At 45.2% G+C, this 26,930-nt stretch overlaps 1 protein-coding gene across 3 annotated transcripts; it reads left to right on the forward strand.

Annotated features, from left to right (window-relative positions):
• On the forward strand, window positions 1-26,753 carry heatr5b (HEAT repeat containing 5B). Of its 3 annotated transcripts, none has more exons than XM_068327259.1 (36): window positions 1-34; window positions 548-708; window positions 790-1,001; window positions 1,606-1,714; window positions 1,833-1,982; window positions 2,970-3,141; window positions 3,242-3,399; window positions 3,488-3,782; window positions 5,178-5,333; window positions 5,449-5,699; window positions 5,830-5,941; window positions 6,048-6,200; window positions 6,285-6,384; window positions 7,271-7,380; window positions 7,470-7,633; window positions 7,749-7,924; window positions 8,018-8,123; window positions 8,213-8,403; window positions 8,875-9,034; window positions 9,227-9,416; window positions 9,615-9,784; window positions 9,874-10,018; window positions 10,126-10,305; window positions 10,432-10,683; window positions 11,121-11,302; window positions 11,569-11,637; window positions 12,502-12,681; window positions 12,763-13,003; window positions 13,280-13,516; window positions 14,390-14,517; window positions 15,320-15,464; window positions 15,591-15,863; window positions 15,988-16,212; window positions 16,306-16,457; window positions 16,846-17,059; window positions 25,162-26,753. In XM_068327259.1, exons 2-36 carry the CDS (start codon window positions 583-585, stop codon window positions 25,467-25,469), a joined length of 6,192 nt encoding a protein of 2,063 aa, XP_068183360.1. In that variant the 5' UTR covers window positions 1-34; window positions 548-582; the 3' UTR covers window positions 25,470-26,753. The 3 variants fall into 3 exon arrangements, with proteins under 3 accessions (XP_068183360.1, XP_068183363.1, XP_068183362.1); XM_068327262.1 differs by having other exon boundaries at window positions 3,488-3,737; XM_068327261.1 differs by lacking the exon at window positions 1-34 and adding an exon at window positions 53-74.
• Window positions 26,754-26,930: the final 177 nt, after the last annotated feature.

Consider the following 26,930-nt stretch of genomic DNA (forward strand, 5'->3'; position numbering starts at 1 on the left):
ACTTGTCGTCATTCGCCCCGGGTTGTCGACTCAGGTAGGATGAACAAAACTGACCACACATATCTGATAACTCGGTACGGAATTGTTGTTTGGGTGTCTATGAACCGCTGAGTGTTTTAAAAGAAGACAGCAGATAATTACATTTCTATTTTAGGCTCGAGTGTTTTAGCCGAAGTTTAGCTTGTTTTTCCCCCCCTGGAATCAGCTAGCTTAGGCGGCTAACCTGCTCTTTCAACAGTTGGAGACAGCTGTCAACACAAAACCTTAGGGTGTCGGTGCTACTCAGTGCTACTCAGTGCTACTCAGCTTTGGTTTACTACATTTTAGGCTTCTAATAAGCCCGGGCTGGAGAGCAACGACAGCTGCCTTCCTTTCATTATAATAATGCCGTTTGGCTAAACCCAATTGAGGCTTTATTTGGACGGTAGATGTCCGCAGATCATAAGTGTCTCTGGTGTTTCTGCTTGGGAATCTGATTAAATCATGTAATGAATATTAAAGAAGAGCCCTTCTTCTGACCAAGCACACTTTGAATATATCATTCCAGAGGCGAGGGTGTGACTGGCTGAAAAAGTCCTCGCCATGGAGCTGGCTCACAGTTTACTGCTTAATGAAGATGCCTTGGCCCAAATCACTGAAGCAAAGAGGCCCGTTTTCATCTTTGAATGGCTCCGCTTCTTGGATAAAGTGCTTGTGGCAGCAAACAGGGTGACTAATTAGGATTTTACAGCCTTTTTTTGATTGGATGACCATGCAAGCCCCTTGTGATTATATTGTGTTGAATTATAGGTGGATGTGAAGGAGAAGCAGAAGAAGCTGGTGGAGCAGCTGACAGGACTGATCAGCAGTGCTCCTGGACCACCAACGAGAAAATTACTCGCCAAGAACCTCGCTACTCTCTACAGTATCGGTGACACCTTCACTGTATTCCAGACTCTGGATAAATGCAATGAGATTATCAAAAGCAAAGATGACACGTCCACGTACTTGCCTACAAAGCTGTAAGATCCCATCTAAAACAGCATTATTATTTTGAGCATCTGTTTATGAATGAAGTATCTGTTTATATTCCGATTTTTTGATATCACAAACGTTTACTGTAAGATATAAGCTGCTCAGCAAGGCTGTTAGTGTTTCAGGCATAAAAAGTAGGACATCTTTCAGGGTATTAGCAGTAAAGCCACACGTCAGTCTGTAATATGACATTTCATGATTAAAATGGGAGGATTAAGTGCACATGAACAGATATTATGCTTTTTTTCTGCCCTGTATTAATGGATTCTGACAGTGATTGAAGCATATCAGTACTGTCCCTAACAAGGATTCTTATGTACCTGCTCGTCAATTTCAGTGAAAATAGATGTGGGCAAACATGTGGCACAAAACGTCCTTGTGATCACCTGAACTGCACCTATCAAAGCTTTTGACCTTAGAGTAATACATTTAAAGACATTGTAAATGTTCTGAACAGGAAAATAACAGGAATTAAAATATTTGTATAGTACAGTATGTTGATTCTTTAAATGATCCGTTATATACGAGTGTGTTCACTCACAGGTTCTGAATTCTCACGATATGTAAATGTTGCATTATGTTTTCTTGCAGCGCTGCAGTGGCTTGTGTTGGAGCCTTTTATGAGAAGATGGGCAGGATGCTGGGAAGTTCATTTCCAGACACCATTAATAATCTCTTGAAAGCACTGAAGAGTGCAGAGGTACATTTACTCATGAAAGGAATGTATTTGATCTTACAAGTGAATAACTAAAGTGATTTCATAATGCAATCAGACAGGAAATTAATTAGATGCCTTCACATTTCCCTTTTTCATCCAGTCCCAAGGCAGGGGAGAGATCCTTCTCAGCCTGCAGAAGGTCCTGAGTGGACTTGGTGGAGCTGCTGCTTCGTGTCACAGAGACATCTACAAAAATGCCCGCTCTTTGCTCACAGACAGATCCATGGCCGTACGTTGTGCAGTGGCAAAGGTTGGTCATAGAAAAAAGTTTAATGGAGCTGTGAAAAAGAAAACAAAATTGTTTTAGTAGGCGTCCAAACAATAAAATATCTAAAACAATATGTCCCAGCATGCTGAATGAATTACAATGGTTCCTGGTGGAAGATTCCTCCTAGCACTGAACCAGCAATACATTCTACATGTTTCAAACCTTTTTTCCTAGAAACAAACTTTCAGAAAAGAAGGAATTCATGTGTTTTCTTTGAGACACTTTTTTGGATCTTTCAGGAAATCTCAGAATGCATGTCATGCTTTTTTTCACAGCGATACAAGAACTGTATGATTTTATGTCATTGAGTAGATCAGATTGAAATTTGTTGCATAGATTTTCTATTTTTAAATAGAGAATTTTTGTTCTTTTTTTTTTTTTTTTCTTTAGTTGCGTTGCAGTTGACAGTTGTTGCGTATGTATTTATGTTTCCCAAGTGGAGTGTGAAGATAAATATAAACCAAACGCTCTATGACAAACTCCTGTTGGTTTGGACAGGTCTCATAGATTGAAAATATGCATCAGATCGGCTGCATATCTTTAATCTATGAGACTTGTCCTGTACAATTCTGATGCAGATGTCACTAGCACGGTGGCGCAGTGGTTAGCGCTGCCGCCTCACAACACGGCGGACCCGGTTCGAGTCCCGCTCTGTGCGGAGTTCGCATTCTCTCCCCGTGTCTGTGTGGGTTCTCTCCGGGTTCTCCGGCTTCCTCCCACCTCCAAAAGCATGCGCTTCAGGTTGATTGGGCGTTCCAAATTGACCGTAGGAGTGAGTGTGTGTGTGAATGATTGTTTGTTTCTATGTGGCTCCGCGGTACACTGGCGTCGTTCCCGGAGTGTCCCCCGCCTCACGCCCTGAGACTGCCGGGATAGGCACTGGCTCCCCCACGGCTTGCGTTAGCGGATTAAGCGGGTTGGAAGATGAATGAATGAATGTCACTAACAGGCCTCCATCTTTCTCACCAGTGTCTGTTGGAGCTGCAGAATGAGGCGGTGTTCATGTGGACCACAGAACTGGAGAATGTGGCCACATTGTGCTTTAAAGCGTTGGAAGGATCTAACTATGGCGTCCGGGTAGCGGTGGCTAATCTACTGGGGACAGTTATGGCCACTGCCCTGATGCCAAAACAAGCAGCCGGTGGGTTCAAGAGTTGATTTGTGTAGTTTGTCCAGCTGCTTTCATGCAACACGTCCTCACCACCACTTTTTTCCTTGATCTAAATATAATTTTTCCTCAGTGATGCGCCAGAATGTGAAGAGGGCCACTCTTGAGGAAGTGCTGGAACTACTGGCCACAGGCTTCCTGCGTGGTGGATCTGGTTTTCTTAAGAGCGGAGGGGAGATGTTGAAGGGGGGAGGCTCTGTTAGCAGGGAGGTGCGGGTGGGAGTAACACAGGTGAGGTGTTTCCTGGAATAAAGCAAGAATCTGAACCATTGTTTTCTGCAAATACCTTCACACACATTCTTCTCTCCCTCTATGTCAGGCGTATGTGGTGTTTGTTACTACACTTGGGGGTCAGTGGCTGGAGCGCAACTTTGCCACATTCCTCTCCCACGTTCTGGACCTTGTGTCTCACCCACGTGCCACACAGACACATGTTGAGGCTGTATATTCACGCCGCTGTGTCTCCTTCATGCTCCGTGCAACCCTGGGCGGCTTGCTTGGAGAGAAAGCACAAATTGCTGCCGGCAAAGATATCTGCCAAGCCATCAGCAAACAAATGAGGGCTGTGGGTAAGGAGGATGGGGGGGAAATGTCACGATTCAGAGCATTACAGAGTAAGTACTCATCCATTACTATCATTTTTAATTTACTCCATTCATTTTGGAAAAGCCTTGCATGCTTTGTGTTTGTATTTCACAGAGGTGGCTTCTCTGTTCTGTCTTTGTGTGGGCAGATTGCTTTCCCTGTTTCTGCTTTCTTTTTGCTGGAAGATCACCTTTCCCCAACTCCTGCTTACTTTATGTCTTCAAGCAGCAATATGATGTCACGTTATACTACCTATTGTCAGCTCAGCTTTCAAACTACTCCTGCTTGCATGATTGCATAATCTCCATTGGTGTTTGCTTGTGAATTCATATTCTGATGTTGCAGTTTTATATCATTATAATCCCAAAGGAGCAGATAACAGAAATTTAACTTTTCTGGCTGCTAACAGCTGACTGAAAAGAGCAGTAAACCTGCATGTGCCACTAATGTCATATGGTTTGCAACAAGTCATTTTGTACCATGGCAATAATATGTACATTTGTACGACTGTCCATTTATTTTTTTAGCAATTTCAGTTCCCCCAAATTCCCATTTTTTTTGCTCTACAACACATCAATCATTTTATAATCGGCACTGTCACATTCACAAAGGATGATTCTTACTCTGATTCGCTTTGCAACTTTGAAACTGATGTAAAAGCAGTACAATACAGAATTTGAACCTTACAGTGAATGTTGGTGTTTCCTAAAACTTGATCCAGGGTTTTTTACTGTCGTTGCTGCTTGTGATTTTCTTGCCAACTGGGTCTATGTGACTTCTTCTGGTTAGAAGCATCTTTGAATAGATTTTGTGGAGTCAAAGTGGAAGTGGGATCTCCTTGTATACGTGTGCACTACAGCTGTTTGTCTACCTCACGAGTTGTTTGGAAGTCCTTCAGTCTCCTGAATGAATTTTGAGATCTATCCTCTTAGTACTTTCTGTTGAGCTCTAAGGATCTAAGTTGAAAGTTGACAAACCAAACCATCAGCTAAACTTCTCAGCACATCATTTAATTCACTGTTTCCTGCAGTGATTTTCTTCTTACAGCATTTATCCATTGATGCATGTATAACTTGTACAATCCTCAGAGCTCTGTTTATGGTGTGTAGCAGCAACTATATTCTTCAGTATTTTGTGCCATTCTAGTGTGCGACTAAAGATGTGTGATAGCATTTACATGGACTAATGTGGCCTGCCAATTAAATGATAACGTGTGTCACGTTAACGTCAGGATTATAATTGACTTTAAACTAAATATGACAAGATTTCTTACTTTTGAGAAAACTCTTAAATCGAAGAGGTTTTCCTACAGGTCACCTGATCCATCAGTGCTTCACTCTGAATCATTAGCATCGTATTTGTAAGGATTGGTTTCCTTGTTAAATATCATTCTCTCTTCTCTTTGCTGTATTCATCTCTTTCAGAGGCGGTAGTGAATGACATCAGTGGAGAGAACAAGGTGGGGGCGTCCGATGTTTCTGCCAGTCAGCATGTCATGGTGTGTGCCTTAAAGGAGCTGGGCAGTTTAGTTCAGAGCTTGAGCGCCACAGCCTCCCCCCTCATCCAGGAGCCGTCTGTAGGTGAGATATGAAATACTGAATGGGGCATTTTTTCCAGTGCTCTAAACCCCCATAGACAGGTGCTCGTGGTCTCCTGTTGGAGTCTGAGAGAGTTTGTCGTGTTTCATGACTCCAGGCCTCCTTGAAACGGTGACGTCGGTTCTGCTGCACCCCAGCATGGCAGCTCGTCTGGCAGCTGCATGGTGCTTGCGCTGTGTTGCAGTAGCGCTTCCGTATCAGCTGACCCCGCTGCTGGACCGCTGTGCAGAGAGAATCAACAACCTGAAGACTTCACCTGAGGCTGTGAGCGGCTACAGCTTTGCCATGGCTGCTCTGCTAGGTGGGGTACACCAGTGTCCGCTGGGCATCCCCCACTCTAAGGGCAAGGTGTGTATTCAGAAAATATAGTCTTTGTCCTTCTGTTGTGTAACCCGAACTCAGGTTTCACCCTCCTGCACCAGCCTGTTAGATCGCCCTGTATTGATTTTAAGATGAAACTGTTTTTGTTGTCTTGTAGCTGGTGGTCAGTATAGCTGAAGACCTCCTGCGTACAGCAGCTCAAAATAGTCGACTGTCCTTGCAGCGTACTCAGGCTGGATGGCTGCTGCTGGGCGCCCTCATGACTCTGGGTGAGCTTCCCAGACATCTCTCGTCTGTCTTGGATTTGATTTGATGACCACACTGTCTCCCTCTCACTCATTCAGCACATAACCGCTACACTGCCTTTGTGTTCAGGACCCTCCCTCGTGCGCTATCACCTTCCCAAAATGCTGCTGCTTTGGAGGAATGTGTTTCCTCGTTCCCAGAAGGAGCTGGAGGCAGAGAAGGCCAGAGGAGACTCCTTCACCTGGCAGGTCACCCTGGAGGGCCGAGCAGGAGCGCTGTGTGGTAAAGAAACGCTCCTCCTTGTAGAGGACATGCTCTGTGATGCAGCACCGTTCTGAGCCGCGGCTACTTTCCTTTGCCCTGCAGCCATGCGTAGCTTCGTGGCCCACTGTCCAGAGCTTCTAACAGAAGACGTGATCCGCAGACTCATGAGTCCCATTGAATGTGCCATGACCATGATGTCTCAGTGAGTATCATGCTGTTATGTATTTCTATATTAATTCACATGTGAACAAATGTCCCCTATAATTTTTCATGTGTCTGGGCAAACACACCAGCTTCCTGAGTGTACTGAGGACCACTGTGAGCAACATCAGATCAGCACACTGGCCACACAACAGTATCACACTTGTTCGAAACCTTGTCTTCGACCCACCTTTCTCCAGATTGTTGCTACGTTTCTCCATTTTCTGTTATCTGTTCTCTTATTTTCTTCTCTTTCTTGCCTCTATTTTTTATTTTTCTTCTTTGTACTACCGCTATTTTTCTTTTTCTCCTTCAAGACAGGGGTTCACTTTAGCCTGGGGAGTTCAGTTCAGCATTCGCTTTAAAGATATCTGGCGCCATCTAGCGTTCTGAATGGGTATAATGTCTAGACCCCGAATGTAAGACGAGCCCCACTTTTTCAGTCTTATTTCAATGCAAAAAACACCATCTTATATTCGGGCCAATACGGTAATACTGTGACACCCCCAGTGTTGTGTAATGGGGGCAATGATGAGAACCACTGACTTCCTTTGGTGGGCTTCACTTCGGCGTCCAGCCTTAACAAGCAACAATCCAGAACTCCTCTCAACTCCCGCTCAGCGTTCACTTTTTATAATCACACTCCCTCCAACTCTCGCGAACTCATACACAACTCACACACGCGCAGAACAACTCAGGGCAGCAACACACAACAGCAACAACACACGGGATATCACAATACATTTATATCAAATTTTATTTTATGCGCAGCATAGAATTTCTTGTGCTTTGTGACTGTGCGAGCAGTGCACAATTGCGCAGGCACGCAGCTTAGAGGGAACACTGCAGAATAACATCTCATATCATAATTGTGATGTTTTTTTCAGTGTCCCTGCCATCATCAAGGTCCACGGTGCTCACCTGAAAGCAAGTGCAGCGATGGTGCGGCTGAGGTTGTACGACATCCTGGCTCTGCTGCCTCCAAAAACCTATGAAGGTAAGACAATCACTTCTGTTTGTGTTTTCTCCAGAAGATGGAAAATGTTTTGTTGAATGGTTTTTGAAAGCAGCGATCTTCTTTTAAAGGCATCTTCAATGCACTTCTGAGGGAACTGGTGGCCGAGTTCACTCTGACTGACAACTCGGCCAACACTACCACCTCGTTGCTACGCTCTCTCTGTCACTATGACGATAGTGTGCTTATGGGTTCTTGGCTTCAGGAGACTGACCACAAGTCCATAGAAGATCAGGTGAGAATTGTCAGCGCTTACATGACCGATTCCAAATATGATTTGTTTGTGATTTGCTTACGTTCTCAGAAATGCTGTGAATGGCAGCTGGTATTGTCTGATATCTCTTAAACAGCTGCAGCCCAACAGCGCGTCTGGCAGCGGAGCTCTGGAACACGATCCCTCGTCCATCTACCTGCGTGTTCCCAGTGGCGAGGCCATCCCAGGGCCACTCCCTTTGGGCGTGTCAGTGATTGACGCTTCCGTGGCTCTGTTCGGTGTGGTTTTCCCCCATGTATCCTTCAAACACAGGTGAGATGTTTAGTCGATACTGTAGGAACTTTTAAAAAGTGGTTCTAACAGTTGAATTACGTTAATATTTTGTTCACTTTGAATGTGAGTCAGGCTGCAGATGCTAGACCACTTTGCAGAGTGTATAAAGCAGGCTAAAGGAGTTCGACAGCAGGCGGTCCAACTGAACATCTTTACTGCAGTGCTTAGTGCCCTTAAGGTGAGATAGTTTACATGAATGTTGTCCTCTCAAGGAAAGAATATTATGGTATTCAGTCATAAGTTGTTTTCTTTCCTGTCTGACTGAAGGGTTTGGCAGAGAACAAGAGCACTCTGGGGCCTGAGGAAGTTCGAAAATCTGCCTTGGCCCTGGTGATGGGAGCGTTAGACAATCCCAATCCCATCCTCCGTTGCGCTGCTGGAGAGGCGCTGGGCAGGATGGCTCAGGTGGTGGGAGAAGCTACCTTCATCGCTAGAATGGCCCAAACCAGCTTTGACAAGTAAGGCATTTACATCTTTATCATCTGTACCTTTATTTTTTTGGATTTCAATTTTTTTTCTGTCAGTCACATTTCATTTCTGAAGCATATTCAAGACATGTTTATTTTTTCACAAAATTCACACAAAGATCTCCCATTAATTGGGGAGGTGCGTTTTTGTAATTAGGGGAGTTTTAAATGTTTATTTTTAACTTTTTCTTAAATTTGCAATTAACAAAATTACAGTTAATGGGGACAAAGAACCTTTAATTGTCTTTAATGTGCCCGTGGCGGAGGATCTGAACTATTTCATACTTGTTCATCAATTTTTGTCTTTATGTTTTCTTCATCCTGTTGTTTGTCGTGTGACAATCAAACAAGCCTTGGTCTGCACATAGACACTGTCATTAAGATAATATTTCAATCTTTGATTTCCACATGATCTATTGACTTTAATCACAGGATCCATATTTGTCTTTCTGTTATTTCCAGGCTGAAATCGGCTCGTGATGTAGTATCAAGGACAGGCCATTCCCTGGCTCTGGGCTGTCTGCATCGATACGTTGGAGGAATTGGCTCAGGACAGCACTTAAAGACTAGTGTCAGCATCCTATTGGCTCTGGCTCAGGACGGCTCATCTCATGAGGTCCAGGTACAGTGCATTCATCCCTCAGGAGGAACTGATTTTAAAATTCACTCATGGTGAATGAGAGGAGGAGAGCTGAATATTAGTTTGGTAGTTTTTAATGAAATGTTTTTTCTGTTGTGTTTGATTATTTTTGTTTGCCTCATTGTGTTTGCTATGCATTACTAATGCATTTAATCAATCTTTTTTTTTAATCAGACATGGGCTCTGCACTCTTTGGCTTTGATTGTGGATTCTAGTGGTCCCATGTACAGAGGCTACGTGGAGCCGACGCTGTCCCTGGTCCTCACACTGCTCCTCACTGTGCCCCCGTCTCACACAGAGGTGCACCAGTGTTTGGGCCGCTGTCTGGGAGCCCTCATCACCACTGTGGGCCCAGAACTACAGGGTAAACAAACCACAAACATTCCTCTCATTTATTTTCCAACCTGTATAAATGTAATGTGCCTTTTCTTGACCAGCAGGTGGCAGAGCAATCTGATCTCACCACAGGCCTCTGAAGACGCCTTGTAGTTGTAGTGTGTTATCTTTTAACTGTAATCATGTTTGTTTTTCTCTCTTTCTAATTGATTATTGTCTATTTTAGGAAATGGAGCTACTATCTCCACTATCCGCTCGTCCTGTCTGGTTGGCTGCGCCATAATGCAGGACCACTCTGACTCCCTTGTGCAGGCAGCTGCCATCTCATGCTTGCAGCAACTGCATATGTTTGCTCCACGCCATGTCAATCTGTCCAGCCTGGTCCCCTGTCTCTGTGTAAGACATGAACCTTTAAGACACTTTGTATGGTAGATATGATTTGTCAAAGTCTCAACGTTGATTTGTTGCCATCCTCTGGCATGCAGGTTCACCTGTGCAGCTCTCACCTATTGCTGCGCCGTGCGGCTGTGGCCTGCCTGAGACAGCTTGCTCAGAGAGAGGCTGCGGAGGTCTGTGCGTACGCCATGAGCCTGGCAAAGAAAGCAGGAGATGGCAAAGACACTACAATCAGTGAGTGCAAATTGTGAATATGCTGTGAGCATTCAGTTTATTTAATACAACTCAAACCAACATGAACTTTTACTCCTGGCGCACTCTTTTCTTTGTTACTGCTTTAGATCTGAACATCACAGAGACGGGTCTGGAGGGCGTTCTGTTTGGCATGTTAGATAGAGAGACTGACAGGAAGCTCTGTTCAGATATTCATGACACACTGGGCCACATGCTGTCGTCACTTGCTGTAGAAAAGCTTTCTCATTGGTTGAAACTCTGCAAGGATGTCCTGGCAGCAACTACAGGTAAATCTACCTAATATAACCCTGAACCGTTTTCTGTAACTAAGTCACGTATAAAAAACAAAGTCAGCTTGATGGGCATAAGTCTACGCTTTTTCATATCATGACTGTGTCCGTCTCCTCTTTCAGACGTTGGAGGAGCTGTTGTATTTGAAGTGGAAAAGGATGACGAAGACTCTGAGAAAAAAGACGAGATGGATGATGACACCATGTTCACAGGCCTGGGCGAAGACGACAAGTCCAAGCCGTCTGTAGCGCCTCGCTGGGTGACACGAGTATTTGCTGCAGACTGTTTGTGCCGCATCATCCTGCTGTGTGAGAATGACAAAGCGCACTTTGACCTGGCAGCTGCCCGCTCAGCAAAGGTCAAGAACCCAAAAGGTACATTTATCTTACAGCAGGGTAGCTCAGAGAAGGATTTGTTATTGATTTCTGCCACCTGGGCACCCTTCTCCGTGCCTCAAAGTGATTTTCTAAATTCTTGTTGCTTACACAGATTTTTTACCAACAAATAATCTAGACTGTTGTGGTTGCTGAAAAATTCCAATCAATGTTCTTGGGTTTGCTTTCATGCAACAAGCAGTGGCTGAAATGGGAGCTGAAAATGTTTAGTCATAAAAAGTGCACTGAACTAAAAAAGAGAATAAAATCCTCAACATTGCTGTTGATATGCAGTTCCTTGTGAATCACATAAAGCACAAAGAACCTTTCAAAATGTGATTGAACAGGAGTTCATTAACAAATTCTTTCCATTATAATTTTTTTGTGCTTGTATTTCACCACAGCCCTTTCTTATCCTTCCATCTTTCTCCATCCAGGAGATCTGTTGGTGCTCCATTTATCTGACCTCATCCGCATGGCTTTCATGGCAGCCACAGACCACAGCAACCAGCTGAGGATGGCCGGCCTGCAGGCCCTGGAGGACATCATTAAAAAGTTTGCATCAGTTCCCGAGCCTGAGTTCCCAGGGCACGTCATTCTCGAACAATACCAGGCCAATGTGAGTCAAAAACCATTTCGCTCCCGTCCCACCGTGAACATGTTCATTTCATAAACATTTTTTATTCCATGACAAAACAAGACAAAGATGAGATCTGATTAAACAATAGCAGTGATGGCATCAAATGACAGATGCGGATATAATAAAACCGTCAACAAAAATGTGATGAAACAGAAACAACACAATGTTGATATAATAAAAACTGATAAGGACATTTAACACAAAACAAATTGAAGTGGATTTTGTACCATCATTTTTGTATGTAGGTCGGCGCTGCCCTCAGACCCGCGTTTTCTCCCGATACACCGTCTGATATAACAGCGAAGGCATGCCAGGTAAGACTCGTTGTTCATCAGTGTTGGGAGAAACGTTTAGCCCTGTTTGAGGTGTGAACTGTAGTGATACTAGGAAGATATAACAGTCAGTTCTGTTTGCACGGGAACAATCATGCTAACACAAAAACCTTCCCAACACAGTAGCACTCAAAGGTGCGGGTATACTCTTCTGTGTTTGGTGTATTTTGATGAAGCTAGAGGCTTTTACAATAGTATTACAGTAATTGTATTGTGTTCAATACACAGTGAAACATCTCAGAGTGTAGTGTCAACTTTTCTGCCTCGGTGCCCTTAGACTTCATTTAAAGATGTAAAGAATGACAGACATGCCTGTGAGGAGTGTTTCTAAAAATTGACTTTTTCTCTGACATTCCTCCTGCGTGTCTGACTCAGGGTTTTTACCTACTGAGATTTTTAAAGCCAGCAGCTTTTTCTTGTCTTTGTCAGCAGAGTGATTGACTTAGAACGACAAAACAAATCTGATAATCTCTTGCATTTTCAGTGTGGTAAATTAAACAGTACCGAAATAAAAAAGCTTTTTGCTTAGTTTTAATAATCAAACTGGCATCAAGGAATCACACTAAACATTTAGCATTAACATAGCATTTCTGAGTCTCCTGTCCTTGGCTGTTTGACACTAAAAACACTTCCCTTCACTAGCAAATGATCTCACACATGCATCACATTTGTAATAGTAACATTCTGTTCGTGCCTTTGACCCCACCCTCCTCCTTAATGACATAGCTAATCAACCTTGAGCTGTCTCATGTAATATTTTTCTTAAACGCTTTCAGAGGCAGTGGATGTTGGCTATTAATGATTCTTCATTCCTTTTATTATCTTAACCTCACTGTGTGGCTTCAGGTGTGTAGCACATGGATTGGTAGTGGTGTAGTCAGTGACCTGAATGACCTGCGGCGGGTCCACAACCTGCTTGTGTCATCGCTGGACAAGGTGCAGACTGGGAAAGGCTCCTCCAGTCAGCTGTACAGTGAGAGTGCCACGACGATGGAGAAACTGGCCGTGCTTAAGGCGTGGGCTGAGGTGAGACAGACCCCTAATCACAACAGTTTGCACATAATGCACACGATGAACTTGACTGCACACACCGGCTGTCTGTCTCAGGTGTACGTGGTGGCAATGAAGATCAAGAGAGAGGCCGAGTCCAAGCCAGCCAAACCAGTTCGAAGTGCAGATGATGACGAGGATGAGGAGGATCTGGGCTCTGACGTGCTTCCACCTGACAGCCTCATCACTTTAGTGCAGCCGGAGCTGCCATCGCTTAGCCGCCTCTGGCTAGCTATGCTGCAAGACTACGCTCTGCTCACTCTGCCTGCTGAGTTCTCCAGTCAGCTGCCTCCTGAAGGTACAAGACGCATTTTTTCTTGTTGTTAGTTAAAAGGATTTGGACAGTTTTTGGTAAAACTATGAAAGATGTCTCATTTGCTGTGGAACAGCACTTCTGATCATTTGAGCTGACTTTCAATTCTAATTCTTCATTTGTTTACCAGTGGGGATAAAGTAAGTCTTTTAGCGGACTTTCATAAAGATAGAATTTAGGAACATCTATTTAAAAATCTGTAATTGTAGATTAATGTGGTGCATATTTCTAAGTAAAATCAAAATGTGTGTCTTTCTTCAGGCGGAGCGTTTTATACACCAGAGACTATCGACACAGCAAGGCTCCACTACCGTAGTTCTTGGGCCCCCGTCCTGCATGCTGTGGCCCTGTGGCTGAGCAGCACTGGATTTGGAGCTGGTGAGGAGAAAGATGAGCTCCCCTCAGTGCCATCCAAGGTTCCCGCCCTGCCTTCAGGAGCCTCCTTCCCCTCAAAGACTTTTGAGGAATCTGTGGAAGACAGGATGCACCTAATGTTGGGTAAATAGTGATGTTAATGTTGCTGACAACATGGTAAAGATGTCTTCAAAGCTCACAACGACTCACTCACAGCAATATTAAAGACAAAAAAGACAAAATTTAGGTTAAGAACATCCTGAAAACAAAGACTATAACATAATAGACTTGATTTAGTGTAATTTTCTGCAATGCTTTGATTGCAGTGTGCTTTTGCCGCGGCATTGTTTTGACAACCTCGTACAACATCATAGCATTTATTTCTGTCCAGAATTGCATTAATTTTTAGCCGAGTTCTTGTATCGACGATAGGAGTCAAACCACTCTGCAAGGTTTTCTCCAGCACATCCCATAGACTTTGAATGAGGTTAAGCTCAGGACTGTTGGGGCCAATTGATGTGTCAAAGTGTTTCCTCACGCTCCCTGGACCACTCTTTCACAATTACATACCGATAAATTTTGGCATTGTTGTCCTGGAATATGATCGTGCCATCCGGGAGAAAAAATCCATTTATGGGATTGCCTGGAAATTCAGTACATACAGATACTCAGCTGACTAAATGTTTTTGCTGAATAATATTGCTGAGCCTAGACTTGACCAACCAAAGCAACCCCTGATCATAACACTGCAATTTGGTTATTGAAATCCAAACAGTGACTTTTTTTTTGGCTGGGCAGTGTATAATGTTTAAATTGTTTTTGTTTCTCATAAACATCTATATAGGACAATCTGTACTGATGTACTTTGAGTCTGTTCGACATGCATTGTTCAGAAAATAATGGCATAATCAGTTGGGCACATTTTCATAGCCAGATCCACATCTTGTCTGCCTCTAGTGAAAGAGTGGCGGTGGAGAGAACGACAGAATAAGTGCATTTCCATGTTTTGCCTCTCAGGTGTCAGCATAGAGTTCCTTTGCTTCCCGCGGCCGGAGGAGCCCCTAGAACATGTGATGTCCTGCCTGCAGGCCTTGTTCACACTCCTAGAATCTCCATGTGCTAAGACCCACATCGCACATGACCAGGTAAAAGAAATGCAGGGCTTTGACGAAGATTTCTGTTAGTAGTCTAGAATTACAATTTCATTCACACATTCAGTTTAAATTTAAATATCCGTGGCATCAAGAACGGCATCCGGTGTAAATATTTTGCCTGTTCAGATATGTAGATCATATTTAAGAGGATCTGCAGTGATAAACCCGAATGATCAAAGGAGGAGACTTAAAATATGAAAAATGTATGTTAAGACCTTCATGAGACAATTATAACCAGTGCTGCATCAAACTTCTGACCTCTACACAGTGCTTAATTGGATACCAAGTCTTTCGAAAGATGTAGGGTTCATATTGCATATTCACAAACATCACAGTGATTCTGGTCCATATTTGGAGCAGAATTTGAAGTGGGACACATGTTAGCCGGCTCCTTAAAAATATCTTTCTGCTGCTTCCACGCTGTCTTTGCATTTCCTGTCACAGACATTGTGATGCGTTTCTCTGTGAGAGTCAGTCACTTGTTAAGGGTATTTCATATATTCATGAAGCTTCCTGTCCACCATTTAGCAAAAGAAAGTTGTACTTGAATTATTTGTACTTCAGAATTCATTGTGAGTTATTTATTTGATGATATTTTTATTGCAGGTGAAATGTAACTCTTACAAAAAGTAAGCAAACTTATAACTTAACTATGCTAATAAAACAAAAGAGTGTTTCCCTTTTGGATTTAACATTTCAGGCATTAGTGCTACAGTACATGTATGTATGTAGTAATGCGTCATGCTTGCCTGACGTTTCACAGAGGTGTTGCTGTCTGTCATTTCCGGTGTAGCTGTTGGCAGTGGAGCTCCTGAATGTGCTCCACAGACTGCTGCTAACTCGAGATCCTCCGGCCGTACAGCTCTGGGTCACTGCTGTTGTACAGGAGGTCATCAGGGCTGCACAGGACCATCTGCAGCGACAGAGAACCAGCAGGGGTCAGGAACACATCCTGCCGAACATAAAACTACAGAAGAATGTTCCGATGAAGTTTTATGTGCTTTGTTAAGTTCCTTCAATTATGTGTCTTGTTGAGTGATTTAGGTCACTGTCATTTTGTTCAGTCAAAGAGGAAGAAGACAAGGAAGAGTCCCAGCCCATCCTAGGGGAAGGGGGTGATACAGGAGAGCTTATCCCTGGGAAGTCTCTGGTGTTTGCAGCCATGGAGCTGCTGGTGTTCATCCTGGTGCGTCACTTACCACAGCTCAACACGCGTGTGAAAGAGTCGCCCAGCCATGTTCCCTTCAGGCCTCAGAAGCTACCCGAAGAGAGTGCTCGCCTGGTGGCCAACACGGTTTCCATTCTGGTAGAACTTCCCTCACTCTGCTCTCCTGCTGGTGAGGCTGCAGACAGACCACACACACATGCATCAATACAAATCTTTACAGTCAGTACAGTTGCTGCAGTGGTACTCACGATGAAATGGTTGCCCCTTTTCTCTGTTACTTTTCACCTGTACAGGAACCATGACCATCCTTCCAACGGTACTCTTCCTCATCACAGGAGTGGTGAGGGAGACTGCAGTTAAGACTGCTGACCACTCGGTGCCCGTGCCCGTGTCAGCTGCCCTGCAGGGCATCAAGACCATCCTGACCTCCCCATTGGTCCGGATGGACAGTATGCAGACACAGTGGACTGGCCTGGTTAGGAGCAGCTTGGCATCTGTGCTTGACTACTCACAGCCTGGTGAGCAAATGCACATACACACATGCTCAGGTCTGACTCTGGGGGCGAGTGGCATCATTTATTGATGTATGCATGCCTGATTTACTTCTGTAGATGAGTCCAGGCAGGACATAGATGAGGTCAGTATGCTGACAGCAATCACACTCTTCCTGCTGTCTGCAAGCAATGAGCTTGTTGGAGTAACTGTTCTGCAGAAGGGCTGCATGGACCGCTTCCGAAATGCCCTCAACTCCAGTGACCCTTGGGTAAGCACGGGCCTTCTCAATCTGGACAATGTTAGAACCAATGATTGTATTAGAATTTCCTGATACATTAATAATAAAGTTGGGGCGGCAGTAGCATAGTCCACTAATCCTTGGGCTAGGGATAATCGTCAGTTCAAGACCCATGTCGGACAAAAATTTCAGAGTGTGAACTGACAGTGGTAGGTGTCAGTTCACCTCCCGAGCACTGCCAAGGCGCCCTTGAGCAAGGCGCCATCCCCTTTATAAGTTGTTTATAAAGTGGCAGCTATGAAATAGCTGCCACCAGTGTGTGCTAGAGTGGACTAACACTTTTCACTGGTACTAATAAAGTTGATTACATTTACATCTACATTACATTTACTAGTAAAGTGGATTCTTTGTGTCACAGGTTCAGGCACGTTGCTACCAGCTGCTGTTGTCGGTGTTTCAACACTCTAGCCGTGCCCTGTCTACTCCTTACATCCACGCCCTGGCTCCACCGATGGTGGAGAAGTTGAAGGCGGTGGAGCGCAGTCGTCCAGGGACCACCGCTGAGCTGCAGGCTGTGCAGGAGGGAATCAGGGTTCTGGAGAACCTGGTCAGCATGGGCGAAGAGCAGAACCGTAAGGATGCCTCTGCTGAATGGAGCGCTAAATTGACATACATGTTTCATTGAAGTGCTTAAATCCATTAAAGCAGGTCTCCTACTAAAGTGTTCAGCTCAGTGCCTCTGGAAGCTTGGCCTCATAGATCAGAGCAGGAAAACATGAAATGCTGAACATGGACTCTCTGCACTGGAGTACAGTGCGCATTCGCGCATCAACGATTGCGACTCCACCTCATCGCGGGTTTTTAGTAGGCAGTCACGTGATCCCGTACGCGTATTCTATTGGCTGACGGCATTCCATTAGTCCATCGTTCCATTAGTCTCGGACTTTCGTGAGGCAAAAAAGTGCTTTAAACAGTTGACAATAGTGTGGGAAAAGGTAATACAGGTAGACAGTGGTCATTATCAGTATGGGGAGGGTTCATAAATGTTTAAAGTACCGTAAATCATTGGTCCCCAATCCCCGGGCAGCAGACCGGTCCCGTCTGTGGGTCTTTTGGTACTGGGCCACACAGAAAGAAAAAATTATTAAATTACTTACGTTTAATTTATTTTGGAGTCTGAAAGATGTTTTATTTTGAAAAATGACGTCTGTGCGGAGTGACCCACCTTGACAGGTTTTGACAGTCTATCAGCCACTACCCCTAAATTAAGCGCCCACAACCGTGCCAGAGTTCTAGATTAAAGTCAAGGCAGATTATCCTGAGATCGCCCAAAAAGTAACGAAAACCCTGCTCCCATTTCCAACCTACTGTGTTTGTGGAGCAGGATTTTCTGCAGTGACTATAAAGAAAACCAAACTGCGGAGTAGACGGGACGTCCAGAACACACTTCAGGTGCAATTGTCTCCCGTTACCCCTAGATCATCGGTCCCCAACCACTAATTCTCATTATTGTAATTATTATTATTTGATTGACTTGTTTACCCTTTTATTGGAAGTGATCAGTATTTCTCCTCCATTGAATGCACTGATTGTCCGTCCATCCATCCACTTCCGCTTATCCGGGGTCTGGTCGCGGGGGTAGCAGCTTAAGCAGGGAAGCCTAGACTTCCCTGTCCCTAGCCACTTCGTCCAGCTCCTCCGGGAGAATCCCAAGGCGTTCCCAGGCCAGCTGGGAGACATAGTCTCCCCAGCGTGTCCTGGGACGTGCCCGGAACACCTCACCAGGGAGGCGTCCAGGAGGCATCCCAACCAGATGCCCAAGCCACCTCATCTGGCTCCTCTCGATGCGGAGGAGCAACGGCTCGACTCTGAGTCCCTCCCGGATGACCGAACTTCTCACCCTATCTCTAAGGGAGAGCCCAGACACTCAGTGGAGGAAACTTGTTTCGGCCGCTTGTATCCGGGATCTCGTTCTTTCGGTCACAACATACAGCTCGTGACCATAGGTGAAGGCAGGTACGTAGATCAACCGGTAAATCGAGAGCTTTGCCTTTCGGCTCAGCTCCTTCTTCACCACGACGGACCGATACAGAGCATCACTGCAGACGCTGCACCGCAGTCCACCTGTCAATCTCCCGTTCCATTGTACCCTCATTCGTGAACGAGACCCCGAGATACTTGAACTCCTCCACTTGGGGCAGGATCTCATCCCCAACCTGGAGAGGGCACTCCACCCTTTTCCGACTGAGGACCATGGTCTCAGATTTGGAGGTGCTGATTCTCATCCCAACAGCTTCACACTCGGCTGCGAACCGCTCCAGTGAGAGTTGGAGATCACAGCTTGATGAAGCCAACAGCACCACGTCATCTGCAAAAAGCAGAGATGCAATACTGAGGCCACCAAACCGGACACCCTCAACGCCTTGGCTGCAGCTAGAAATTCTGTCCATAAAAGTTACGAACAGAATCGGTGACAAATGGCAGCCTTGACGGAGTCCAACCCTCACTGGAAACAAATCTGGTCTTACTGCCGGCAATGCGGACCAAATTCTGACATCGGTCATACAGTGACCAAACAGCCCTTATCAAGGGGTTCAGTACCCCATACTCCCGAAGCACCTCCCACAGAACCCCCCGAGGAACACGGTCGAACGCCTTCTCCAAGTCCACAAATCACATGTAGACTGGTTGGGCGAACTCCCATACCCCCTTAAGGACTCTGCGGAGGGTGTAGAGCTGGTCCACTGTTCCACGGCCAGGACGAAAACCACACTGCTCCTCCGGAATCCAAGATTTGACTTCCTGACGGACCCTCCTCTCCAGAACCTCTGAATAGACCTTGCCAGGGAGGCTGAGGAGTGTTATCGCCCTGTATTTGGAACACACCCTCTGGTCCCCCTTCTTAAAAAGGGGGACCACCACCCCAGTCTGCCAATCCAAAGGCACTGTCCCCGACGTCCACGCGATGCTGCAGAGGCGTGTCAACCAGGACAGCCCTACAACATCCAGAGTCTTTAGGAACTCCGGGCGGATCTCAACCATCCCCGGGGCCCTGCCACCGAGGAGCTTTTTAACCACCTCGGTAACCTCAACCCCAGAGATAGGAGAGCCCGTCTCAGAGAACCCAGACTCTGCTTCCGCATGGGAAGGCGTGTCGCTGGAATTGAGGAGGTCTTCGAAGTATTCTCCCCACCGAGTCACAATGTCCCGAGTTGAGGTCAGCAGCGCCCCATCACCACTATACACAGTGTTGATGCTGCACTGCTTCCCCCTCCTGAGACGTCTGATGGTGGACCAGAATTTCCTTGAAGCCGTCTGGAAGTCTTCCTCCAAGGCCTCATCAAACTCCTCCCACGCCCGTTTTTGCCTCAGCAACCAGCAAAGCTGCATTCCACTTGGCCAGCCGGTACCTATCAGCTGCCTCAGGAGTCCCACAGGCCAAAAAGGCCTGATAGGACTCCTTCTTCAGCTTAACGGCATCCCTTACCGCCGATGTCCACCAGCGGGTTCTGGGGTTGCCGCCACGACAGGCACCGACCACCTTATGGCCACAGCTGTGGTCGGCCCCCTTGACAATGGAGGCGCGGAACATGGTCCACTCAGACTAGATGTCCCCCGCCTCCCCCTGGACGTGGGGGAAGTTCTGTCGGAGGTGGGAGTTGAAACTCCTTCTGACAGGGGACTCAGTCCGGCGTTCCTAGCAGACCCTCACAATACGTTTGGGTCTGCCAGGTCGGACCGGCATCTTCCCCCACCATTAGAGCCAACACACCACCAGGTGGTAATTGGTTGACAGCTCCGCGCCTCTCTTCACCCGAGTGTCCAAGACATGCGGCCGCAAGTCCGATGACACGATCACAAAGTCGATCATAAGAACTGCGGCCTAGGGTGTCCTGGTGCCAAGTGCACATAAGGACACCCTTATGTCTGAACATGGTGTTTGTTATGGACAATCCGTGACAAGCACAGAAGTCCAATAACTGAACACCACTTGGGTTCTGATCGGGGGGGCCGTTCCTCCCAATCACACCCTTCTAGTCCTTACTGTCATTGCCCACATGAGCATTGAAGTCCCCCAGCAGAACGATGGAGTCCCCAGTGGGAGCGCTCTTCAGCACCCCCTCCAAGGACTCCAAAAAGTGTGGGTACTCTGAACTGTTGTTTGGTGCATAAGCACAAACAACAGTCAGGACCCGTCCCCCCACCCGAAGGCGGAGGGAGGCTACCCTCTCGTCCACCGGGGTGAACCCCAATGTACAGGCGCCAAGCCGGGGGGCTATAAGTATACCCACACCTGCTCTGCGACTCTCACCATGGGCAACTCCAGAGTGGAAGAGAGTCCAACCCCTCCGAGAGGACCGGTACCAGAGCCCAAGCTGTGTGTGGAGGTGAGACCGACTATATCTAGTTGGAACTTCTCCACCTCACACACCAGCTCGGGCTCCTTTCCCTGCCAGGGAGGTGACATTCCACATCCCAAGAGCCAGCTTCTGTAGCCGGGGATCGGCTCGCCAAGGTCCCCGCCTTCGGCCACCGCCCAGCTCACAATGCACCCGACCCCTATGGTCCCTCCCACAGGTGGTGAGCCCATGGGAAGGGGGACCCACGTTGTCATTTCGGGCTGTGCGCGACCTGGCCCCATGGGTGCAGGCCCGGCCACCAGGCGTTCGCCTTCGAACCCCACCTCCATGCCTGGCTCCAGAGGGGGGCCCCGGTGGCCCGTGTCCGGGCAAGGGAAAACGTGGTCCATTGTTTTTTTTCAACATGAGGGGTCTGTGAGTCGTCCTTTGTCTGGTCCCTCACCTAGGACCTGTTTGTCATGGGTGACCCTGCCAGGGGCACAAAGCCCCAGACAACTTAACTCCTAGGATCATTGGGACACACAAACCCCTCCACCACGATAAGGTGACGACTCAAGGAGGGGGCACTGACAGTCACTATATTTCAAAATAAACCTAATCAGTGCAGTCACCTGAATGGAGTTTTTAATATAATTATTTCTTACAATTATTTCGTTTGAGATGTTGATTATTATGAAAAAAAGGTTGTTTATTGTCTGTTGATGTCTGCATTTTACATTAAACACTCTGGATGATTTATTATTAGACTACAGCTGTCATGGCGTTATTAACGATTATCAAGCAAATGAAGACCGGTTTGTGAAAATATTATCTTAGATGAAACCAGTCAGTGGCGCAAAAAAAGGTTGGGGACCGCTGACGTAAATAATAAAATAAATAGATTGCGATCTCGATCACGGATTCCTGGAACGCAATGACCGCAAAGAATGAGGGTGCACTCCACAGTTAGTTTAACTGTTGATTGCAATAAAATGCTAAGAAGTATGATGATGGATTGTTTATTATTGAATGCTTTGTTTGCTTTTTGCAGTAATGCGTCAGTTTCTATTATATCCCTACACTTTATATCCCTATAGTAGGGATATAAAGTGTGCTGCACATTTACAAAGAATGTAACACAAGAACCACATTATTTTCAAATGTGTTTTATATAACGGTGGTGTTCAGAGGTTGCTGAAAAGTTTTCAGTTTATGAAATACATTAATCATTTTATCATTGTTACTCTGAGTGTATTTATTATGAAACTTAAAATCATTGTTTGACTTCCACTGCGCCTGTGGATATTAGTTATTCAATCAGAGTTCATCTTAAATTTCATTCGGTCATTCAAACTCAGGCTTGATACATGAGCAACATTTTATTATTTTCACTTCCATTACAGTTTCCTGGCACATATGTTAATTTTTAATTTAATCAGCAATCAAGCATTGAGCATTCCTCAAAAACTGGATGTATGTATTCACACATTTCAGATATGCAGAGTTGCAGATAGAGTATGCAGATAGAGAGTTGGTTGACATGATGAAGAGGAGGAAGGTAGACATACTGTGTGGGTTCAAGTTGTTCTATCATGGTGTAGATAGGAAGAGAAATGGAGTAGGAGTTATCTTGAAGGAGGAGTTTGTTAGGAATGTCCTGGAGGTAAAAAGAGTGTCAGAGTGATGAGTCTGAAGCCAGAAATAGAAGGTGTGATGTTCAATGTTGTTAGTGGGTATGCTCCACAGGTAGAATGTGAGCTGGAGGAGAAGGAGAAATTCTGGTCGGACTTTGATGAAGTGATGCAGAGCATGCCTAGAAGTGAGAGAGTTGTCATTGGAGCAGACTTCAATGGACATGTTGGTGCAGGAAACACAGGTGATGAGGAGGTGATGGGCAGGTTTGGTATCCAGGAGAGGAACGCAAAAGGACAGATGGTAGTTGAATTTGCAAAAAGGATGGAACTGGCTGTAGTGAATACTTTCTTCCAGAGGAGGCAGGAACAGAGTGAACTATAAGAGTGGTGGTAGGAGCACACAGGTAGACTACATCTTGTGCAGACGGTGTAACCTGAAGGAGGTCAGTGACTGCAAAGTAGTGGCAGGCGAGAATGCAGCCAAACAGCATAGGACGGTGGTGTGTAGGATGACTCTGGTGGTGAGGAAGATGAAGAGGGCAAAGACAGAGCAGAAGACGAAATGGTGGAAGCTAAAAAAGGAAGAGTGTTGCATGACTTTTAGGAAGGAATTGAGACAGGCTCTGGGTGGCAAGGAGGTGCTCCCAGATGACTGAAAAACTACAGCTAATGTGATCAGGGAGACAGGTAGGAGAGTACTTGGTGTGTCATCTGGAAGGAAAGTAGATAAGGAGACTTGGTGGTGGAATGAGGAGGTACAGGAGTGTATACAGAGAAAGAGGTTAGCTAAGAGGAAGTGGGACACTGAGAGGACTGAGGAGAGTAGACAGGAGTACAGGGAGATCCAGCATAAGGTGAAGGTAGAGGTAGCAAAGGCCAAACAAGAAGCTTATGATGACTTGTATGCTAGATTGGACAGTGAGGAGGGAGAGACTGATCTATACAGGTTGGCAAGACAGAGAGATAGAGATGGGAAGGACGTGCAGCAGGTTAGGGTGATTAAGGATAGGGATGGAAGTCTACTGACAGGTGCCAGTAGTGTGATGGGAAGATGGAAAGAGTACTTTGAAGAGTTGATGAACGTGGAAAATGAGAGAGAACAAAGACGAGAAGAGGTGACTGTTGTGGACCAGGATGTAGCAAAGATTAGTCAGGATGAAGTGAGGAGGATTGAAGAGGATGAATAGTGGAAAGGCCGTCGGTCCTGATGATATACCTGTATAGGTTTGGAAGTGTCTAGGAAGGTGGCAGTAGAGTTTTTGACTGGGTTGTTCAACAGGATCTTAGATAGTGAGAAGATGCCTGAGGAATGGAGGAGAAGTGTGCTGGTGCCCATTTTTAAGAACAAGGGAGATGTGCAGAGTTGTGGCAACTACAGAGGAATAAAGCTGATGAGCCATACAATGAAGTTATGGGAAAGAGTAGTTGAAGCTAGACTAAGGGCAGAAATGAGCAATTGTGAGCAGCAGTATGGTTTCATGCCAAAAAAGAGTACTACAGATGCAGTATTTGCTTTGGGGATGTTGATTGAGAAGTACAGAGAAGGCCAGAGGGAGCTGCATTGTGTTTTTGTAGATCTGGAGAAAGCTTATGACAGGGTTCCCAGAGAGGAACTGTGGTATTGTATGAGGAAGTCTGGAGTGGCAGAGAAGTATGTTAGAGAGTTGCAGGACATGTATGAGGACTGTAAGACAGTGGTGAGGTGTGCTGTAGGTGTGACAGGAGTTCAAGGTGGAGGTGGGACTGCATCAGGGATGAGCCCCTTCTTGTTTGCTATGGTGATGGACAGGCTGACAGACGAGGTTAGACAGGAATCTCCATGGACTATGATGTTTGCAGATGACATTGTGATCAGTAGTGAGAGCAGGGAACAGGTGGAGGAGAAGCTAGAGAGGTGGAGGTTTGTCCTGGAAAGGAGAGGAATGAAGGTTAGCCGCAGTAAGACAGAGTACATGTGTGTGAATGAGAGGGACCCAAGTGGAAGAGTGAGGTTACAGGGAGAAGAGATCAAGAAGATGGAGGATTTTAAGTACTTAGGGTCAACAGTCCAGAGCAATGGAGAGTCTGGAATAGAGGTGAAGAAGCGTGTACAGGCAGGATGGAACGGGTGGAGAAAAGTGTCAGGTGTGATGTGTGATCGAAGAGTTTCAGCTAAAATGACAGGAAAGGTGTACAAAACTGTGGTGAGACCAACGATGTTGTTTGGTCTAGAGACAGTGTCACTGAGGAAAAGACAGGAGACAGAGCTGGAGGTAGCAGAGATGAAGATTCTGAGGTTCTCTCTGGGAGTAACCAGGAAGGATAGGATCAGGAATGAGTACATCAGAGGGACAGCACATGTTAAAAGTTTTGGAGATAAAGTCAGAGAGGCCAGACTGAGATGGTTTGGACATGTCCAGAGGAGAGATAGTGAATATATTGGTAGAAGGATGCTGAGTTTTGAACTGCCAGGCAGGAGGCCTAGAGGGAGACCAAAAAGGAGGTTTATGGATGTAATGAGGGAAGACATGACGGTAGTTGGTGTGAGAGAAGAGGATTCAAAGGACAGGGCTAGATGGAGGCAATTGATTCACTGTGGCGACCCCTGAAGGGAAAAGCCGAAAGGAAAAGAAGAAGAGAGATATTTGTTTTATACTGAGGTATATTTTTCTGGTCCAGGATTATTAAGATGGGCTTACAGTCATATGTGCTCTGTGGTCTTACAATATCTCTCCTAGATTGTTCTCTGAACTGTTCTGTTTTGTTTTATATGTCTAATAGGAGTGCAGTTATTGGCCCTTCTGGTACCAACTCTTGTCTCCTACCTTTTGGATGAAAATGCCATCTCCTCTGCGCCTCAAGTCTCCAAAGGACTGCATGATTTTGCACTTCAAAACTTAATGCGGATTGGCCCTCTTTATCCAGCTGCCTTCAAGATGGTAATTGGTGCAGTACCTGAGCTTAAAACCCGTCTGGAATCGGCAGTACGAGCCAATCAGGCTAGCAGCAGAGCCAAAGCTGCTGCCAGGCTAGCTCAGCCTGCTGTACAAGCTGCACCAACCATCAAACTCAAGACGAGCTTCTTCTGAAGCCTCCAAACATATACTGAACTTTCCGAACCTACTGATGTTGTCTTTGGTCCATTTTATTTGCTGCAGTCCCTTGTCAACATAAACATACTGTATTTTTCTCTTCTTTTTCATACAGTGGGATGTTTTGACTTCACTGTACAGAATCACAAATGAGACATACAAGTTTGACATCGCGATGGAGTTTTTACATTCATCTAAATGTTAAGAAATGTATCTATCCTTTCTGAAAATTTAAATGTAATAGAGGGAGCCTACGAGCATGATTTATGACATCACACACAGTATGGAAAACAGTTCTCTTCTAGTATTCAACTTTTATTCCTAGGAATCAGAAAACAGGAAGCCCCGAGTGCACAGACTTAGACAATAACTACTTGATAGTGACGTAATAAAGACCTGCTGTCCAACAGGAAAACTTTAGTTGTCATTATCAAAATTAGAATTTGTGGAATCTTTCAGATAAATTCAGCAGAAACATTTATAGGACTTTAGAAGAGGTATACTATCACTAAAAATACATGATCAACCACATATTGTTAAAATTTAAAATTTGTACATACAGTAATACATGTCAGAGATGATCTTGAAATATATTCTATTCATTTTTTTTTTGATGTAGAAGAACTTGTTGCCAATTAGTGACTATCCTTGAAGAAACTAAATCTAAGACATTCCAGTTGTGGGATGATGTAATTGATGAAGAGGCACATTTTTTAAAGGGATACAATTTCAAATGTCATTGTTTTCAATAAGGTCATTTCTCATTGTCTAAATGTTGATGTTTTTATGCTATTCCATTTTCTCTGATTTTTTTCATCCCCGTGAACATAATTATTTTACAGTATACTTTAAATTCCAATCATGCATTGTCTGTTTAATTGAGCTGGTTTAGAATAGCACCTTGGAGTATGCTTATTGTTTCAGAGTTTCTTTATCAATATTTTTTAATGTTATGTTGTAAACATTCCTACTACATATACATACACATCCCTGGTAATTTACTTCTGATCAGAACATTATTGACAATAACAGTGATACTCGTAGATCTGCTCTTAATACTGGAACATAATGAAGTGAAATAATGAAGTATAGCATATGTGTTGCATATCATGCATTTTGTTGTATTGCCTGACAGATTTTGATTCTATCTGTCTTTATTTAATAGCTACACGAATCAGTGAGCATCCACTGCCATCATTAAGCGGCATTTTGCTTTTAAAGCCCCATGCACTATTTCACGCTCCTTCTTTGAAATGTGAATAAAGTTGCTATGACATTTGGTTGGTTGGTTACTTTTTTATCTACTTTCCGCAATAAATACCAAAGCTGGATTTGTAATGGAATGGGGTTGCATTTCTGTCAGCAATAAGATTGGGTGTACAGTACAGTCCTTCGGGCCTTCGGGGTAAGCGAATCGAGCACCCCGGTCAACGTGTGTAGGCGTGGCCGTAGTCACCA

The sequence above is a fragment of the Antennarius striatus genome, chromosome 11 (genome assembly GCF_040054535.1).
Source record: "Antennarius striatus isolate MH-2024 chromosome 11, ASM4005453v1, whole genome shotgun sequence".
Taxonomy (NCBI): domain Eukaryota; kingdom Metazoa; phylum Chordata; class Actinopteri; order Lophiiformes; family Antennariidae; genus Antennarius; species Antennarius striatus.